We start from the raw sequence: 20,525 nt of genomic DNA, 5'->3' as shown, positions 1-20,525 counted from the left end.
AAAAATAAAACAAATCCAAAGTAGATATAATAAATACATCATTGTGAGGCTCATGTAACTTTCATCTCCTTTGAACTCGTTATACAACTCAGAGCTGGAAGAGTGCGTACCCACACTAGCCAGGTCGGTGGGATTGGCTGGTGTACCACACATACAGAACTGCATGGTGTGTTGGGGTCACCAAGTTCCATAGGATCCATCATGACATATTTGTTATATCCAAACTGTCCGTCCATTTGGTGAGCTCGTCCCAAGGCTTTGTACTAAAAATAAGACGGATACAAAGATCAAGTGATCCACACTACAAAAATAAGTGAGGGATTGAACATCTACCATTGAAATCCTTTCAAGGTCACGGAAGTTTTGGATCAATATGATATTTGTTTTTCCTCTTTGTCCAGGTATGTGTGAACTTATAAACATATTAGATGGAAAATAAATGTTATGGTGGGCATTAGGAATATTTTAACAGTGAAAGTCATTGTATCTGCTTTTTTTTTTTTTTTTTCAACACACTCCCGCTGGTGGAATTTCACCGCTTATGGATACTCGAACCCTTGATCGGGCGTTGAAATTCCTGAGAGTCCACCCGAGCAAGAGTAAGGATCCATCATTGTATCTGCTCCTATTTGTGTTATGGTCTACTTAAGCTTTGGATATGAATTTAGGGTTCATATTCTAAAATGATCTCAAAAAATTGATGAACAGGGTGGATATAATAAATAAATTATTTTGGGGGCCACATAATTTTGATCTCCTTTGAACCGTTCGTACAACTCGGAGCTCAGGAGTGGCGCAAGATAGGGCGGTACTTCTTGTTTTTATCATTAAGGCTTCTCTGTCTGGTAGAAGCCCAAAAATGAGTTCATCTCATTAGTTAACAGTTATTAGATATTGGAGATGTTGATTACGAATGCATACTGACCTCACGTTACATAATTACTGTTTACGAAAATTAGATGAATTCATTTCTAGGTGTCTACCAAGCAATCTTGATTTCAAATGCGTCCAATCTTGATTTCAAATGGTCATGTTTAGATGTAACCTGGAATGAGAATTGAGTGGAATGAGCATAGGAACAGCGAAGATGGTATCATGATGTTCTCGTTCCAAGCGGCAGAAATATGATATGAGCTTGCATTCATTCTTCAGGTGCACCTGGACTGGATCGAGCTTGCATTCATTCTTTAGGTGCACCTGGACTGGATGGAGACTTGTCATCCTCATTTTTATTTATTTATTTGTAAGGCTCGTTCTTTGTTTAGTTTTAGCCCTGTTTGGTAGGCACTTAAAAATGAGGTGATCTCATTTCAGTATGTAAACTTTGTGGGGGCCATTGTGATTTATGTATTTTATCCACTCTGTCCATCCATTTTACCACATAATTTAAGGCCTTAAGCCTAAAAATGAAGCATATCCAAAGCTCAAGGGGACCACACCACAGGAAAGAGTGTGAATTAAACATCTACCACATGAGTTTTGGATCAAGCTGATATTTGTGTTTTCCTTTCATCCATGTCCATGTGATCTTATGAACAGGTTGGATGACCGATAAACATCACTGTGGGCCCTAGGAAGGTTTCAACTTGAAAATCATTACTGTTTCATGTGGTATGGGCCACTTGAGTTTTGGATATGCTTCAATTCTGGGTTCAACCCCCAAAATGAGCTGGAAAATTAGATGGATGGCGTGGATAAACCTCATGCAATCACATTCACGGTGGGCTGGCACGATTAACAGATAGTCACTGATTATCTCATTTGAGGTAACAGTCTAATAGATAGTCAGTGTTAATATGAACTCATTTATGTATTAAAGTTCAAGATCTCTAATATATAATTACTGTTACTAAAATGAGATCCAACTCGTGTCTTGTCATCTACCAAACAGGGCCTACACTTACACTTCATGCTAAGTTAGCACGCATCCTTGTCTTTCTTGCCTATGTGTCACTAACATAACATCCCAGCCGTTAAAATGGTTAGGGCCTCCCTGGTCACTTCAAATGAATGTGGACTGTTGTGTTTCAGGTATATCCCTGGTGGCATGACGTGGGCACACCATGATATATGTGTTTTATCTACGCCTAAAGCTAAGTGGACCACACCACAATAAACAATGGGAACGGTGAATCCCACTACTGAAACCTTTATAGGGCCCACGTTGATGTTTATTTGCCATCCAACCCGTTCATAAGGTCACACAAAACATGGATGAAGGGAAAACACAAATATCAGCTTGACTCCAAAACTTGTGGCCCTCAAAAAGTTTAAACCATGGGTGATTCGTGTGGTGTGTGTGATCCACTTGAGCTCTGGATCTACCTAATTTTCAGTCTCATGCCCTAAAATAAGCTAACAAAAGGGTTGGATGGTGTAGAGAAAACTCATACATTACAGTGGACCTCATTAATCCTGGCACATGAACAGCGCTTGAGGGTTGAATTTTGCTCATTTTCAGGTTTTAAAGATGGACTGTGGGACTTGTATTACGTTGGCAAATGTTTACTACAACAGAATAACAAGCCATGTAAATCTATAATGGAGGCAAGTAGGTGTAAGCTCTTTTTAAAAACGAAAAAAGGAGACAAAACCATAATCAAGAAACCTGCCCAAATGGACATTCAATCAATGGCCTAAAGTATGGATGGTCAAGATCATTTAAACAAAAATAGGTCTAAGAAACAATTTGATCCATCTATTTGTTAGGGACCATTACGGATTGCTTATTATTCTAAAGAATCACTTTTTTTTTCAGGTAATCCTAACCTTCCATGCGTGACTTGGAAAAAGGATGGCTACAGAAAAATAGGGCCATATCAACAAATAGGTTGGACCATCCAATCAGTGTGATTTTAGAATGGTAGGCCATGAAATGTGTTCTATGGTTTGAGGCTCCTATAGGTTGGACCAGGCCTGAGTTTAGGTCATTAAATAATTGGGCTGGATCTAGACTCAGATATGCCTAAATGCCCAAACGAGTAGGACTGTTGCCAGGGCGAGCCGCATTTGTTTCCTCAGGCTGGACCTCTGAATTCCTTAGCTCATGAGCTGGAGATGGACGTAGTTCAGCCCGTCAAATGTTGTGAATCCACTCGTCATGAATGAGCATGAGCCTAGAGAGGCAAACCCAGGTCCTAGCTTGACCAATATGCAGGTTGCTGCCTAAAAGGTCAATGGCAGTTACCTTCATGCACAAGAAAATTTTCTAATGGTCATAACTGTTATCATGGTGGGAAACCATGTGTACATACCATAGTACGCGATAATGGCCATTATGGGGCCGTAAATGCCATTACGTAAAGGTAACAATGGCAAAGGTAATGATAATGGGATCATTACGTCCATTACGCCTCCCATAAGGCCGTAACGGCCCTGTAACAGTTCAGTATGAGGCCGATAAAGGTTTTATTGGGTTTTTTTTTTTCAATAAAAAAAGAGATTGTACCAGCCATTACAACCCATACCTTAAAGGTGACAATGTTGGTCATTATAGTCACCATTACTGTTACAAAATACCTTGCAACATGCCATATCTTAAACACGGAGAGAATTAGCCTATGGTAGCTATCCAATCCTGCAAAATATTAAAACAATAATCTACACTCAACCAGCAAAAAGCTCACAAATTAGGTCACTTTGATTTTCAGCCTTTAGCTGATCCATATAGGAGCCCGCTATATTGCCGGTCCATATGGGGCTACAAGGTGTCCCTGCCCCTTTAAGATGAGACTATTCCCTATAGATGCAGGCAAGCACCCACCAACCACGTGCATCGGATAATCCACAGCGAGGGGAATCAAACTCGTGTTAATGGGGAGAAAACCCACCACCGAAGCCATTGCCCCAAACTTGTGACAGGTTCACGCAACAACTTTTGTATTATCAATAAATAAAATATATGTGCTTCTTGTCTTTAACATCAAACTTCCAGACAAACTCAAAACTTTCTATCTAATGATCTTATAAACTCAACCTGTCTTTGCATACACAATCAATTTTATCTAAAGACATTGCATGGTAACTTAAACAACAAATACAATTAAAATGACTTCAATTGTCATCATTTTGCGGCTACAAACACATATCCACCAAATTGGCTGAAACAAAAATGTCCTCTGATAGAAAGATATGTAAAATGTACTTTTGCTGAGACCCTCTTCTGGTTAAACTATCAATGTAAGCGGTTAAATCTCACCCTTGATTGAATTTGTGTTGATTTCTATATCTAAAATAAAAGAAAACATTGATTGCAAACTTCTCTTCTTTTTTCTTTTCAGGTGATCCACCATGTTGTCTCACCGTACGCATGTACATAAACTTGTTCACCATAGCTATTTTTCTCTATGATCCATTCTGTTGACTCCCATGCCTCCGCATCGTTTACCGTCCAAGCAGTGTGACTGGATGAGATTTGGACTGTATATTGGGTAGGTTTAATAGTAAATCAACCATAAAGAAGACATCACAGTGATGGGGTATGAATGGGCAGCAAAAGAGAAGCCAACAACTGCCCACATTCAATCAGAAGTTCATTGCTTAGAAGGTTAGGATTGTGTGCCACACAGTAAATGATGTAGAGGAATTGTTAGTCCTCGTAGTTTCTAGCACAAAGTGGCATGGGAACCAGGCCATTGGCTTCAAGTATAATGCTAGGTAGCCTCCAAACAATGAAGAGTATCTGCATTACTGATTTCTTTAATATGAAAAATCATTGCAAATATGAAATGCAGATATTAAACCGATGTAGGGAAGCCTTCGTCATATTGTCAGCAACATTCTTTTAATGTTGTATTTATAAATTTGTTCATGAAATATCTTGACTCTTGAAAGTGGAGAATCTCATTTCCCCAAGAAGTCCATCCGGCTGTCAGTTCTCTAGCGAAAAGCTCGATACACCTAGCAGGCTTGGGTCCTGGTATATAATCTGATAACATCTCTAAGAGGGTTAAGGGAAAATTACGGCGCATTTTCTTTCTCCTCCATTATATTACCAAACTAGAAAAGGAGATGCCGCTATCAATGGGCTTGCGTATAAATATTGTTCCAAGAAAGATCTTTCTATAATAAAGGGAGATGATATCAAATAATCACTACAAATAAACCAAATATATATCGAACAGTTAATTATGAAAGCTTAAAATATGTTATGCTAGTATGTCTTGTTGGGCTAAACTAGTGCATTTTCCAGCGCTTCTTACATGGTATGAAGCTGGCGACTCGTATACATATTGCATACATGTCCATCATCCACAAAGACGCAGATCAGGTGACCAAGACCAACCCCAGCAGTGGTGTGTTGATGTGTGGGCCACTGTTGGGTACAACGTGATGTGTGTGTTCTATATCCACGCCGTCCATCAGTTTTTCCAGCTCATTTTAGGGCATGAACCCAAAAAATGAAGTAGATCTGAACCTCAAGTAGACCATATCACAGGAATAGTGGAGATAATTACACCCACGATTGAAACCTTTCTAGGGCCCACCATAATGTTTATTTTTCATCCAACCTGTTGATAAGGTCACTCAAAACAGGATGAAGGGAAAACACAAATATCAGGCTGATCCAAAACTTCTTTGGCCCCCAAAATGTTTTTTATGGTGGGCATTCAATCACCATTGTTTCCAGTGGTGTGGTCCACTTGAGCTTCAGATTTGCTTCATTTTTGGGTCCAAGCCCTAAAATGACAGGGCAAAACGGATGGATAGCATGGATATAAAACACATACATCACATTGGGCCCCACAGCACCCAACGCATCGACACACCACTGCTGGGAGTGTTGTTGGCAACACCACCTAATCCGCGTTCCATCCAAACCACCCGGACCATAGGCCCCATTGTGGACAGAGTACAGCTCAAAAATCACATAGGTTGGGCAATTGTTAATCCTTTGAAATCAGACGGTGAATTTAAAATGAAGATTTTTCTTTGACAAGTACATTTGATGGTCACCAATTACATTGATGGGATCACTAAGATTTCCAGGCCATACTCTATATGCAATGGGACTAAATTTGGGGGGTTGACATGCATTTAACACATCTACAGTGACCGAGAAAAAACACATAGGAGTCTATCATGTTCATTTCAAAAGCCAAAGGCGCTGCAAGTAGAAGATATTTGAGTGGCCTCTTTCGTCAATCAACAAACAGCAAGCAAACCATTTAAAAAGTAACTCATGAAGCAACCAAAGATTGAGATGAGTGGAAATGCAAAGGTTAATAAGTTGACCTCATATTGCAATGCTTGGTTAGGATAGGATACTTCCGAGTGGAGGCTTTCTTGAATGATGTCCAGGGATGCTAATGAGAACTTGATTACCAGGTAAAGGTTTATATGCTGGCTGATGTTCAGAATCCGTCCCCTGAGAAAAGCATCAAATGACAATCTAGCAAAATGCGTTCTTGAAAGAACCAATAAGGCTACTCCTATTGGGATTGAGGAATTAGAGGATCCTCCAAGCGAGGATATGCACGGTATGCTATAGTATTCAGCATGGGCAAGCAAGGCCCATGGTTCGGTGATCCAGACATGGTATGTTGGACCCCACCGGATAGAAACCATGCCTCCAAATATCCACAATAGGATAATTGTAACCATTTAATCGTGGCCTGGAAATGGATGTTTAAAGAGAGATACTACCACAGTCCACATTCATCTAGAAAGAAGCCTTATATTGATGGCTAGGATCTTCCAATCTGGAATATTGGCATGGTCTATCCATGCTAGGCCACAGCCCAACAAAACAATGCCTGGACCATTGAACAATGGACCCCAAATGTTCAAACAGAAAGCCTAAGTAACTTTCCATATCCTCCAATTGAGGATCAAAAATTCCTCTTTGAGATTAGGTATGCTAGCTACAATCTCAAAACTTGCCTTTCCATAGCTGTAGCCCAGAAGAAGGCATTCATATGGTCTGTGATGAAATAGGTCCAATTCACCAATCAGTGACCCATCCGCTTTCACCTGTGTCCAAAGACCGAAAGCCATCGGCCAGGAAAAATAAGTGTTTCTGAAAATCGATATCAGAAACGGCATATATATGAAAGACCAAAAATGCATTTCAATGAGACGAAACCTAGAATGTCTCTCTTCTTTCACTTAACCTATCAATAACTTGCTTTCTGCATATGTGACAAACCTACAAGATCCAAACATATATCAAGTAGGCCCTACCTTAGGTGGCACATATGCCAAGATTCACACAAACTGGACAATCTTAACCCTTAAAATGGAGGGTTTTAAATATTAAAAAAAAAAATTACGGAAAGATGAATGATCAAAGGAACCTTGGTTAATATTTTTTTATAACCATTTATTTTCTTTCCTACTTAGACAATTGATGAAGAAATATAGGGAGAGGAGAAAGGATCTCCACATGGTCTTTAATGACTTAGGGCAAGCATATGATAGGGTCCATATAGACTATAGAGCTAATCTGGTGGATGTTGAGAAAGAAAGGAGTTTCAAGAGGATATATTGACATGATTAAGGATATGTATGAGGGAGCGGTAACAAATATGAGGACCACTATAGAAGAGAAGTGAGTTCCCATTTACTGAAGACTTGCACTAGGGATCAGCATTGAGCCCGCACCTTTTCGCATTGGTTATCAACAAGTTAACGAGGCATTTGCAAGAAGAGATCCCATGGTGTATGTTGTTTGCAGATGACATAGTTTTAATTGATAAGATGATGGAAGACATTAACACAAAGCTAGATTTATGGAGGAGTGCTTTAGAATCTGAAGGATTTAAAACTAGTCAAACTAAAACGAAGTATATAAAACATAATTTGAATAACAATAGGAGAGAAAACAAGGAATTAGTTAAGATTGTTGACCAGTAAGTTTTCCAAAATGCCAGCTTCACATTAGGTCAATAATTCATGAGAGTATTGAGATTGAGAAGGATGATACCCATAGAATTCAAGATGAGTGGACGAAATGGAGATGTGACTTTAGAGTTTTATGTAATCTTCATGTACCACTCAAACTGAAAGGGAAATTTTATAGATAGCTCTAAGACCAACCATGCTTTACGGGACAGAATGTTGGGTAGTTACCGAACAACATGTTCCTAGGATGAGTTTAGCTGAAATGAGGATGTTGAGGTGGATGAGTGGCAAGATGAAGAAGGATAGAACTAGAAATGAAAGCATTCAAGGGAATTTAAGAGTAGCTCCAATAGGTAATAAGATGACGGAAAGTAGATTTAGATGATTTAGTTATGTGCAATGGAGACCAAGAACTGCGCTGGTTAAGAGTGAGTTAGTACAAGTTGAAGGCTGTAAAAGGGCAATGGGAAGGCCCAAAAGGGCGTGGAATATGGAGGCAGTAAGAAAAGACTTGATGACCTATGGCCTAACTAAAGGTGTGGCCCTTGATAGTGAAATAGCATAACAGGATTCATGTAGCCAGCCCCAATTAATTGAGATAAGGCTTAGCTGCTGCTGGTAATGATGAACCATCTATTTTCTTTCCCCAGAAATCTTCCAACAGAATGGTTACCATTGTCAAATAGAGGTCAGTTTGGGGTATAACCATCCGAGGTGTAGCTTGCTTGATGCTTGATTCAAATTTTGATTTTCCATGTGTACAAAAGAGCAAGCCAATGATAAGTTAACTGAAAGAAGTGCCAAGCACCACAGCCTAGCACTATCAATAATAATAAGTTAAACTAGTCTTTTATTCATTATTTTTGCAAGCCTTACTTTCCAAGACCAAAACAACTGGAATCACCTTCAACCAGTACAAGAGAGTCGCATTTGTGATGCCCCAGGCGGGGAAAAGTTCTTTCTCAACAAATACCCATAACTTCTCTCTATTTGTCACCCACAAAGCCACAAGTGCTCCTCTTGTATGAGTGAGTTGCTTGACAGGGAGAGACAAAAAGTACCGATTAGGCAATGTTGGGTACCTGTAATGGATATGAAAATAGCAAAATGTCAATGCAACATAAGTTTCTACAGAATTAATAATTATTCTAAACGCAAGCTGTCATCACACAACACTAAAGTTCGAAAAAAAATGGACTGCTGGAAATTTAAAAGACTCAATTTGTAAATGAGTTCCAACTAGCAATATAGTTGAGACAATTTAATTCAAAACATGCCATGTCTTTCCTTTCTTTTTTTTATACTCTGTGCATTGGAAAAAAAAACCCTCTAGTTTTGGGGGACAAAATTCTGGAAAGAATGGAGAGACTCTCTTCTTGGAAATTAAATGTGCTATCGTTGGGGGGTAGACTTAATCTAATCAAGGCCTCTCTCTTGAATCTTCCGATATACTATTCGTCTCTATTTCATTGTCCGAAATCTGTTATTTTGAAATTTGACAATTTGCACAGGAAGTTCTTATGGCAGGGGAGTAACGCCTCTAGGAAATTTCCCCTTTTAAAATGGAAGGAAGTTTCCACCCCCTACAACGAAGGAGGAGCAGATATTAAGAACCTTGAAATTGTTAATAAAGCTCTCCTTGGAAAATGGATATGGAGGTTTGTGGTAGAGACGAACAACCTGTGGCACCAGATTATAGCTGCTAAATATGGCACCTCTCCGACGAGATGGTGGACGAATGAGTCTTCTTTGTATAGAGCTTCTTTTATTTGGAAATGCATTGCTAAGATGGCCCCATCCGTTCTCAACAAGGTGTCCGACTCCCTTGGAAGTGGTAGCGGAATTAGGTTCTGGATGGACCTCTGGTGTGGTCCATCCACGCTGGTTGAATCCTTTCCAGGTCTCTTCGTTATTGCCCCAAATCCTGACATTGTCGTGGGAGATTGTTTTGTAGAAAATGAATTTGGATTCCCCCTTTTAGAAGAAATCTATCAGACGCTGAGATCCAGGAGTATATTCTGCTTCTCTCTCGTTCGCAGGACTTCCATCCTTCTCCCTCTCAGGAGGACTCCATCTGTTGGAAGTTGTCTAGTTCAGATTTCTTTTCGGTCAGATTCTTCTGCAAACGCCTTGTGGCCTCTGTAAATCCAACAACTTGTTACCACACAGGTGCGCTTTCGTTCTATGGAGTGCCTTTGAAGGTGGCGGCTTTCGGATGGCTTGTCGAGAGGAACAAAATCTTAACTATTGACAACTTGAGAAAGAGAGGGATGGTGATCTCAAATGTGTGCCTCCTATGTCTAAAGGCGGAAGAATCTGTGGACCATCTCTTCTGCCAATTCTCTTCATACCTCTGGTGAAGTGTCTTTCACTTGGTAGGAGTGTCGTGGACAATGCTGACCTCCATAGACCAACTCTTCTTTAACTAGCATGCAGAGCACGGAGGAGCTCTTGGAAAGAGAAAATGGAGAATTCTGTTGTTAGCCGTCTTCTGGCTGTGTGGGTGGAAAGAAACAATCGATGCTTTAGGAATTAGAATGTTTCTTCAGTTGTCGTGTTCTCGAGGGTTCTAGTTTTGTTCCAGGATTGGATGCCTTAACTCGGTCTTTTTCAGTCATGGGGCCGGCTGTTGTATTTTTGTAGTTTTACGTGTCTCCCTTGTATAGTTTTTTTCTTTTTTTCCTTCTCTTTCCTTTTTTCTTTTCTTTTTTGTAGTGGTTGTGTCTGTGTTTTATAGCTTTAGTTTTGTTTTTTGTTGCTTTCTTTTTTAATAATATCCTCATCTTTCAAAAATAAAATAAAAAACAAAGCTTAAAGAAAAGCCATGACGAGTTTTGAAATTTAACTGCCACAACCATTTTGGAACATATTTACAAGAAATTGTGATGTCTATTTTTCTACCAAAATAGACCTTTCTGACTTCATCAACAAATGCAGATAAATAATAAGGAAATCAAAAGTGTTGGATAATCTATTTAAGCCTAAAGGAAGCCAATCATGCACTATAAATGAAGCCAAAATAGTTGTAACAATTCTTTAAGTTTAAATGCCGTCTGCATAGAAGGAAGACGTTGATTACATACACGGATTTCTGATGTGCACTTCCGTTTTCCCATGGTGGATCGATGACGATAAGGTTGAAGCCATCAGCAGACTGAACTGCAGAAAGAATTAATGGGCATAAGATAAAGGCTTGAAGTAGCGGTAACTCTTTACATTATCTATTACATGTGAACAAAGAGATGGAGAAAAGAAATGCGAACAGCGAACATCATATCATAGAAAGACATGACTCCTAAAAGCAATCAAGTCAACATGCAAACTAAAGTCAAAAGTGCAAGAATTACCAGGAATCAGCTCGTGAATATGTCCCAAGTCAGACTTTCCACATGATACAAAACAGCACAACATAAAAAGAATTAGATGCCATCAAAATGACAAAAATCAGCAGACAATTAATAATTCAATGCAGCAAAAGCTCACTGTTAATTACAACAGAGAGCTCTAACGGGCAGATAGCAGAAACTAATCTCAGGGGGGTGGGAAAAAACAAACCAATCTATGAATAAATTGAGCAAGGATTATGTACCAAAAATCATCATTAGTATCTAGGTATTTACAATCGTTTAAATCAACTTGGAAGTCGATGATACATGTTAATTCCATACCATGTGGAAGCAGCTTTTTCTAGGTATTATGTACCAATGGCTGAGAAATTCAGCCACCTTATCATCGCTGCTCTCATTGACAAATAAGTTATTAAATGCTTGAACCACCATCCCTTCACCACATTGGACGAGCTGCGTACCTAAGAAACCAGTATGATAATGAAGTCAGTGGAAAGCCTATATTCAACTTACAAGGCTTTATAATGCAACCAGGGAAAGGTGAAAACATATAGGATGAGATTTTGCATGTACAAGTACCAGCAATTGCATGGTTACCGTAGATATGTGAAGTACTGTAGAAAACCCAATTTCACATGAGCTTGTTATGACATTCTATCCCCAATTTGTGGCTAATTCAGTATAATGACACAAATTTGAGCCCAAGTGAAATCCTAGGTCAAAATCCTAAGCCCAATAAGAAGTTACCAAACCTTAATGAACTTAAAACCATCCATCCTTTAAGCCAAATAACTCTTTACCACTCAAAGTGTAAGACAATATCCTGTTGAGGCAAGTTTCCTTTTATTTTGAGCCTATTGAATTCTAATTTTCTTTTTTATAAAAGAGGAAATGCAATACCTTAATTCAAATATCTAAAAGTTCAGGTTTTAGTGCCACCTATTAGGAAAGAAACTTATGCTACCACTAGCCAGTAAAGGACCCGACACCCGTTAAGCCTGCATGTATCTCATGGGTAAATTTCATCACTTGTTCTTCCTGAAATCTAGAAACATACGGAGCTCATATCTGCATCTACGTTAACCAATTTGGCTTCCAATGACTCAAGATCAATTGTCTATAGTGACAAGAGAATACACTGACATGCATAATTACATTAGTAAGAGCAGCCAAAATCTCTAACGATTTCTAGTTTCCCAAGTTGAGGCAGTAACCTTTATCATCAATGTGATTATCATCTGCACAGCAATAAAGGGACATCTCATATAAAGGTGCCTGCCAAGTGCACCCAAGGTCAACAAAAGATGGTCCAGTGTCTTTCCCTACAGGTGATGAATCTTTGTTTCCAACCGAACCACATCCATCTCTTTTTAGATTGCAAAGAAAAGACAAAAGGTCATTGGCTACAAGAAATTCTTCATGTGCCCTCAGTAAGAAAGGCCTTGCTTCCTGCTAAGAAAATACACAAATCAATTTGATGTCCTTGGTAGTAATACAGCATTAATATAATAACCTTAGGCTCCTTTTAGATGCACAAGTGAAGTTGCGAACATTCAGTTTAATCAAGATATCATGACAAAATTAATAATTGTTTCCTAGCATTTGTAATGAGCAGTAGCCCTCATATTGCAGTTGCATACTTCAAATCTGAAGTGAAAGAAACATAATTGTGATTTGGATTGCAGTTACTCAGTAAGAATGCCAAGTAACCACAATTTGGTTAGCTCAGCCTTACGGGGCTAATTATTGCGCAGTTCAATTTGACAGGCATTAAAACAAACCCTTAAGGAAGATAAATAGAACCTTCTGATTAGAGGTCCCGGGATCGGTTGCAGTCCGATTAGAGGTCCCAAGATCGGTTGCGGTCCAATAATAGGTCTCAAGAATGATTATAATCCAATTATTGGTCCCAGGAATGATTACGGCCCAATTATAGGTCCCGGGAATGATTACGGTGCGATTACAGGTCCCGGGAACGATCACGGTCCGATTCAGCCTTACGGAGTTAATTATTGCACAGTTCAATTTGATAGGCATTAAAACAACCCTTAAGGAAGATAAATAGATAAACAAGATGTTACAGTAGCATGTTGCAGAGGTCACATAAAACGAGAGAGGAAAAAAAAGTAATAAATGAATCTCACAAGCATCGAACGCAATGGGGGAAGGAGTAAATATGGATTTTCAGGAAAGCATTACAGTCATTTATATGGGATGCTTGGCTCACTGAAAATGGTCAATGCAGTTGCCGTTAATTCAATATGAATCTGAATTAGTGATTTTCTCAAAAATAAAGTACGATTTCCCCAAGAACTTAGTTGCTTTGAAGAGCTACATCCAGATTACATTTGGCATGGCATGCTAAATTCTGGCAACTTAATATGTGTGGCATATTTGCACTCAAATCCAAGAAATCAAAATCACTTGCCCCAATGTGGATGGAGAATGAGAAGAAAATAACACTGATTAGACAATCTTAACCATTTTTCCACCAGTTCAATTTGGACATTGCCATTCAGCCATTTGCATTTTTGACCATCCATTAGGAAGCCAATAATGAGATGGTTAGAACCGTCTAGTGTTAAAAAAGGGGAAGATCCAAGGCTATCAATCACTCAATCCAAGGTTTTGAATATTGACTTCAAGGGCAGCAGGCCATATGTGGATCTGTATCGGCCCATAACCCATAATGCTCAAAATTTTCCTTTTACCAAAATATGGAAAATAGCAGAAAAGAAAAGGGGAAAAATGAAAACCGAAGAACCTTATAAGCTATATACGCTATAGAGATTAGAGAGTTATCACTATCAAGTAGGCAAGTAGTATCATGACATCATCTAGTGATAACATCTCCATGAAGTAGAAATCATTTGGCATTTTTGTTATATGCACACTACTTAAAATTTAGAGTCTATTAAATTTAATGTCTATACATAGATTCAAGAAATATAATATAATTACATAATTACCAAAATGCTCACCAAAATGGTCCACTTTTTTTTTTCTGGGAAGGCAAGCAAGAATGCTATTACCATCCAAAGGGGCCAAATCTGATTACAATCAGCAAAGAGGAGACCAGGAACCAAGGTGACAACACTTTGCTTTGTTTCATCAAACCCGCGTGTGCTTTGATCTCCAAAATAATCCCTACATCTAGTCAAAAAAGGTTTTTAAGTTTCTACTAAGGTTGAAACAAAAGAGAGAGAAAAAAAAAGAAGTTGAAAAAAAGGCTTTTATATGTGTCAGCCTGAAACTGGTACAGGCTGGGCGTATCGGTATCACCTATTCTTGGATTGGACTGTTTCACTCCCTTTCAAGCATCGGCATGGGCCGATACACGTCTGTGTCTCAGATACAATACGGATATTTGGGACCATGACTCAATCTGTCTGTACCTGTGGCACAAGTGTTTTAGATCTGCATCACTCATCCATTCACCCATACTCACACAGTAAAACTCAAAGCAACAAGATGATCCCAGCTGCCGATGGAGTTTTGTCATCGAGTGTTGTATCGTTAGTTGGGCGCTTTCCTAACCACCCAGATGCAATCACCATAATTTGTCACATCAGCAGCAAGGATCACCAAACCAGACTGAGTTTCATGGTAAACCCCATCCAATGTAGAGGCCAACGGATGAACGGTCCAAATTAACCAACTCAGATATTATATTCACCATCGGATACTTCTCTAATTAAGAAACCTAAATTTAGAGGCCGTTTGGATGCCTGTAACTTATGTAAAATGTAAGAAAGTTATAGGTAATTTTGTAACATGTCACTTTCTTACAGGAGAAAGCTGAGAAAATCTGACAGGCAGTGAGTCTCTCTCTCCAATCGTCAGGGCCTCTCTCCCTCTTTCCTCTCTAGGCAGGGTTTCACCCCCCCCCCCTGTTGTCACAATGCAAGAACTTCCTACGCATGAAGCTAGGGGAGGCCCACCGTGATGTTTGTGAGAAATCCACCCCGTCCATCCATTTTTCCAGATCATGTTAGGACATGAGCCCAAAAATGAGGCGAATCCAAAACTGAAGTAGGTTGCACGACAGCAAAAAGTGGATAGGGAATTGTCTACCGTTGAAACCTCCCTAGGGTCCACTGTGATATTTATATGCCATTCATATTGTTCATAAGGTATTCATACTGGGATGAACTGAAAACAAAAAAATATTAGCCTGATTCAATACTTTTGTGGCCCCACGAATGTTTCAACAATGGACGTTCATCTGAATCGGTTTCCTACGTGTGGCCCACTTGAGTTTTGGATCTGCCTAATTTTTGGGTCCATGTACTAACATGATCTGGCAAAACGGATGGATGGGATGGATTTCTCACAAACATCAAATTGGGCCCCACCTAGTTGTTGCAGACAATCCACGTCCATTGAAAAGGGGTAGTCCGATTCAATGAGATCGTGACAGTGAGGCGCATTGTCATCTACTGTATGCTCAATCCACATTGTCCATCAATTTTTCTAGTTGATTTTAGCGCTTGGGCCCAAAAAACACGACGGTCCAATCATCATATGGCCCACAATGTCCGAAGCATATTAGACCATTTTTTAACCCTCCATTGTGATCTGAAGTGATTTCTTTGAGGAGTGTTTCTGTTTTTCTTGGTTGCTAATTTTCTTGTGATCATATGTCGATTCGACCTACTATTGAAAATCATCTTGACTGCCCATATTAGTGGCCATTGATCAACTGGTTCATATTTTTCAGATGGGAAGTGATGTTTGCATGATAGCCCATTCTGAAATGTGTGCATCTAAATTGTTACAGCCCATTCATGGTTCATATGTGCATGATGCTTCCATTGATCAAATGGTTCATAACTCTCTTCACTTCCATGTTGCTTTTAATTTCTTCCACATTATAGGTATTTCGAATACGTGGGCCCACTTGATGATTAGTTTAGCCTAAGAATCGGCTCAACTATTCATCTAAATAGGCTCAACAAAATGGCATACTTTTATCCAAGCTTTCTTATGTGTCAATCTGATTTTTAAATTATTCTTTACCAGTAACTGTAAGTAGCTTATAGCTTACATCCAAACAAGATTACTTGTAACTTACTTTCACTTGTATGTAAGTTACATACAACTTAAAAGACTTGTAGGCATCCAAATGCACCCTAATTGGTTTTTTTTTTTTTAAACATTAATACAAATTTTCTATAAGTAATACATGCATCCAATAATCTCAAAAAATAAATAATAATAAATAATAAATAAAAAAATCCAAATAACATCAAATTCCTTCCCTGACAAAAGCAATTTCAGAATAACACCAAAAAACTAAAGAACAATCCAAAATTCCATTCATTTTATAAATAGAAACCTCAATTACGTTAATCTTCATAAAAATACATTGAGGGCCCGTTTGCATTCATGAAAAGCATGAGAAAGTAAATATTAAATAGTGTTTCTTGGGAAAACTTATTTCCAAGAAATTGTGGGAAAAGAAATATTGTTTCCCTCATTTTGTTTTTCAACAATATTTTGGTAAAAAATTTAGGATCTATTTTCAAGTTTTCTGTTTGGAAAAAAAAAATCTTGGAAAATTTTTTAGGTAGTTTCTAGCATATGCCAAATTAGCACATGTGGGATGCTTAGAGATGAACAGTGGCACATGTGGCATATATGGCATATGTGGACCTATGATACATATGAGGTGGATGAAGTTGTACAGTGGCACATGGCACAAGACACACATTGGCACATTTGACATGTGGGCGCTAAAGCTAGATGACAGCTCTTGTGCACATCGGCACCATTGGCGCGTGGCATATTTGAAGGATTGAAGACAGACAATGGCGTGTGTGACAAATTAGTGCATGTGGGACACTTTGCTCGTGTGGGGCACAAGTAAGATGCATTATGTTACATGTGGACAATAGCACATGTGGGGCGCAAGAGAAGATGGATGGAGACACACGTGGCACGTTAGCACATTGGAGGCTTTTTACACGTGGAGCACAATATAAGATGGATGGTAGAACATGTAGCATAGTGGAATGTGTGAGGCATGACGGAAGATTGACAATGTCTCATTTGGCACAATGTGGCACATGTGAGGTAATTGAACTTGCATGGTGGCGTATTTGGGCTTTAACCTTTGAGAAACCAATTTTTCTTCTACCATGGGAAAATGCATTTCTTATGGGTGGAGGTGAGAAAATAATTTTTTTTCTAACAAAGATAGACAGTAGGAAATAGTATTTCCCACAATTTCCCACAAAGAAAGACTTAACAAACAACAAAAAGTGAGTTTCATGGGAAACCCTGTTTCCTTTCCCTTAATTTCCATGAATCCAAACAGGCGATTAAAAAACAAAAAAAAAAAACTCAAATAACATTAAATTTCTTCATCAGACGAAATTCACTCTACTAGTATAAAAAATAAAAAGGAGAGGATGAAATGACAACTCGCCTGGTGACGTTTCTCGGCGGAAATTTCCCTTTGATTGAGTTCGTGAATTCTCCTCTTCCGTTTCTTTCTTCTTGCGCTGCTTCCGGACGAAACCCTAACCGCATCTCTGCCCTCTTCCTTTAGAGAGGAATCGCAGAAGCGAGAGTAATACGCAGAGGGAGAGATCTTAAAACGGGTGTAGGAATCGTTGAGAACTCGAACAGGATCCATAAAAATCGCATTCTGGCTCGGAAATCGATAGATGCCCGATTCCAAGAACGAAGACAGCTCGGAGGCGACTTCATCTCCCGCCATTTCCTTTCTTTGAAAGGGATTTTGGGTTTTCAGCGGCAGAGGGAGGATGTGTTGTGCGTGACCGATGATATGTGTGCAGCATTAAAACTTCGAATATGGGCCCACCTTAATCTATGTGCCTTACATCCACGCCGTCCATCGGTTTTTACAGATCATTTTAGGGTGTGATGCAAAAATGAAACAGATCCAAATCTGAGGTGGACCATACCACAGGAAACAGTGGTGATTGACCACTAAAACTTTATGTGGGCCACAACAATGCCCTAATATGAATATTCCTCTGTAATAAAATGAATGAGTCTGTCACACAAATCTGGATATCTGTTTGACTGAAATTGATATTTGTTTGCCTGAAATTAAATTTCTTATTTTAATGCATTGTGATTGGCTCACATCATCACTAATGACATCAAACATTAGACGGTGGTGGTGATGAAGCCCAATCACATCACATGGCAAAGAACAGGAAATTCTTGTTAATAACAAACAGGATCTGGCCTACTCTCAAGTAAGTAATGAATGCTTCAAAAAACGTACAAGCATTGAAGAGTTCATTGCATTTGAAAATGACATATGCCCAATTTTCTATCATACCTAAAATAAAGCACATATTGCTTAATTACACAGCTCCATTGTAAGCCAAAGCCTTGTGGGGCTTGCCATGATGTTCCTTCTGTATTTATTCCATTTATTCATTTAGTAAGGTAAAAAGGCTTGGATGAGATGGATGGCTTGAGTGGACGCCCACTCTTCCCCCTCTCGATCTTCTCTCCTACACTCACTTTCACTCTCACTCGTAAGTAGAGAATTTTATCTCTCCATGCACTAAGTGTTTTTTTTTTTTTGGCAAATGGAAGGGGTGGCATGTATTTATAGATGAGGTCATGATGTTTGTGAATTTTTTTAGAAATTTAAGGGCATAAGTGTCATGTGTAGAGGTTTGATTGGTAGAAAGACACGACTTCTTGAGTTAGTTTGATAAGTGATAAGCTCTATAAGATCACCACTTTTGGAAGAGAAAATGATCATTTTATCCTTGGTGCAGCAACTTGATTACCACCCAGCCGTCGAGTCTCTCTCACAACTAACTTAACAATCTTAGAGATCTATGCGCGGAGTATGGAATGATGTTGATAAGGGGCGACAATCTTCACAAAATTTCATATTTGATTGTATCTGTACACAATGACAATCTTCAGTGCGCCCTCACCCATCAGATGGGTATTGGCAACAATCAAATTGCTGCCTGGAATGAGTTTTGTACCTTGAAGTCTAATGATGAGTTTAGATGGCCTTGTAGGATCCCCGTGCCTTATTATGGGTTAGGTTATGGGTTTGCTAGATAGGGTTGATGATTAGGATTCTAAATTGGGCTTCCAGGTTACTAGTTTTCTAAGGGCTTCTAGTATTTTGTTAGCCATCAATTCTAGTTCAAGACGAGTGCACAGTTTATCAGAATAGGATAACTACAGTGGGTCTATCAGACGAAAATTTACCACAGACGTTAGAGGGAGGTACTAAAAAGCTCTATGAGCCTGTCATGATGTCCGCGTGTCATCCACTCCCTTCCATCAATTACACCAACTTATGTTAGGACATGAGCTTAGACAAAACCAAAAAGGATACAAGTTGCATGTAACCCATGTGACCCAAAGCTCTAGTTGGCATCCACTTCATTCATCAATTTCGCCAAGTCATTTAGGATGTGAGCTCAAAAGTGAGGTATATAAAAAATTTAAGTATGCCGCACCACATGAAACAGTGGAGATTGAATGCCTTGTAAAACATTACGTGGATTTGAAAGCATTGATTGTGCATCGCGGATGGGGATCTGATAAACTGAATGTATTTGTACTTAGTTGAGGGGCCATTGTTGAAAGTTGATTGCCATTGTCGAAGTCTTCCGCCCCTTACACCCTTAAAGAAACATCGGAATGGGAATAAAATGCTACAGACCCATGTAGTTCTGGGACCAGCCAAGTTTAAATACTTGTAGAGGACGAGTTTGAAACCCATCGTAAATGCTTCCCCTCTTAGGCTCCGCACTATTTTAGCATTTCCAATCTAATTAAAAGATTTTGTGTGTAACACATGAAATCTTTCATATCTTTTATTCATTTAATTTATTATTATTATTATTATTTATTTTTATTGCATATAAACTTAAAATAATCAAATTGGATTACATACAGCCTTTAAACAATCAAAGGGAATTCATATATTAGTTTACATGTCTTTTAGATAAGAGCAAGGATTTATATAAAAATTCATGGGAAAAAACTTGAAAAATAACAAGGCAAATAGATGAATTTGCTAACTAAATTGGAAAGATTGAACCATTAATTTTGGCATCTGTCATTTTTTATGCAGTTTGTTAACTTATTGTCTCATTTGATACAAATGGTAAGAGTTTAAGGTTTAAATTTTTAAATAAATTTTCATGGAAATAAACTCACCATTCACTATATTTGATCACATTCTTAACAAGTTTAGGTTCATAGTTAAGTAACTTCCTCAAGTCTCTAAATGCACATATAAGCTTTGATACATATTTAGATCAAATGCCCTATGTTGACAGTAGAAATCACAATAGGTTGACATATTAGAGTAAG

General features: G+C 38.7%; 1 protein-coding gene across 3 annotated transcripts; it reads right to left on the bottom strand.

Moving 5' to 3' along the window:
* Positions 1 to 3,862: 3,862 nt before the first annotated feature.
* On the bottom strand, positions 3,863 to 18,024 carry LOC131219503 (methyltransferase-like protein 2). Of its 3 annotated transcripts, none has more exons than XM_058214671.1 (9): positions 17,616 to 18,023; positions 12,404 to 12,634; positions 11,511 to 11,650; positions 11,190 to 11,223; positions 10,926 to 11,001; positions 8,747 to 8,924; positions 6,883 to 6,972; positions 6,268 to 6,367; positions 3,863 to 4,939 (listed from the first exon to the last, which is right to left on the bottom strand). In XM_058214671.1, exons 1-9 carry the CDS (start codon positions 17,911 to 17,913, stop codon positions 4,770 to 4,772), a joined length of 1,317 nt encoding a protein of 438 aa, XP_058070654.1. In that variant the 5' UTR covers positions 17,914 to 18,023; the 3' UTR covers positions 3,863 to 4,769. The 3 variants fall into 3 exon arrangements, with proteins under 3 accessions (XP_058070654.1, XP_058070655.1, XP_058070656.1); XM_058214673.1 differs by having other exon boundaries at positions 4,789 to 4,927; positions 6,235 to 6,367; XM_058214672.1 differs by lacking the exon at positions 6,883 to 6,972 and having other exon boundaries at positions 17,616 to 18,024.
* Between the last annotated feature and the right edge of the window lie 2,501 nt (positions 18,025 to 20,525).

The sequence above is a fragment of the Magnolia sinica genome, chromosome 11 (genome assembly GCF_029962835.1).
Source record: "Magnolia sinica isolate HGM2019 chromosome 11, MsV1, whole genome shotgun sequence".
Taxonomy (NCBI): domain Eukaryota; kingdom Viridiplantae; phylum Streptophyta; class Magnoliopsida; order Magnoliales; family Magnoliaceae; genus Magnolia; species Magnolia sinica.
The sequence above is the reverse complement of the archived record's forward strand: the minus strand, read 5'-3'. Positions and strand labels throughout refer to the sequence as shown.

What these genes read in the sequence shown, in the direction of transcription:
- LOC131219503 (XM_058214671.1), bottom strand. Translation starts at nt 17,913, where the DNA reads ATGGCGGGAGATGAAGTCGCCTCCGAGCTGTCTTCGTTCTTGGAATCG. An exon ending in CTCTCTTGTACTGGTTGAAG is followed by an intron (nt 6,973 to 8,746) that starts GTGATTCCAGTT and finishes CTTTGGACACAG; the next exon opens with GTGAAAGCGGATGGGTCACT. An exon ending in TGGGCTACAGCTATGGAAAG is followed by an intron (nt 6,368 to 6,882) that starts GCAAGTTTTGAG and finishes TGCTTTTCTCAG; the next exon opens with GGGACGGATTCTGAACATCA.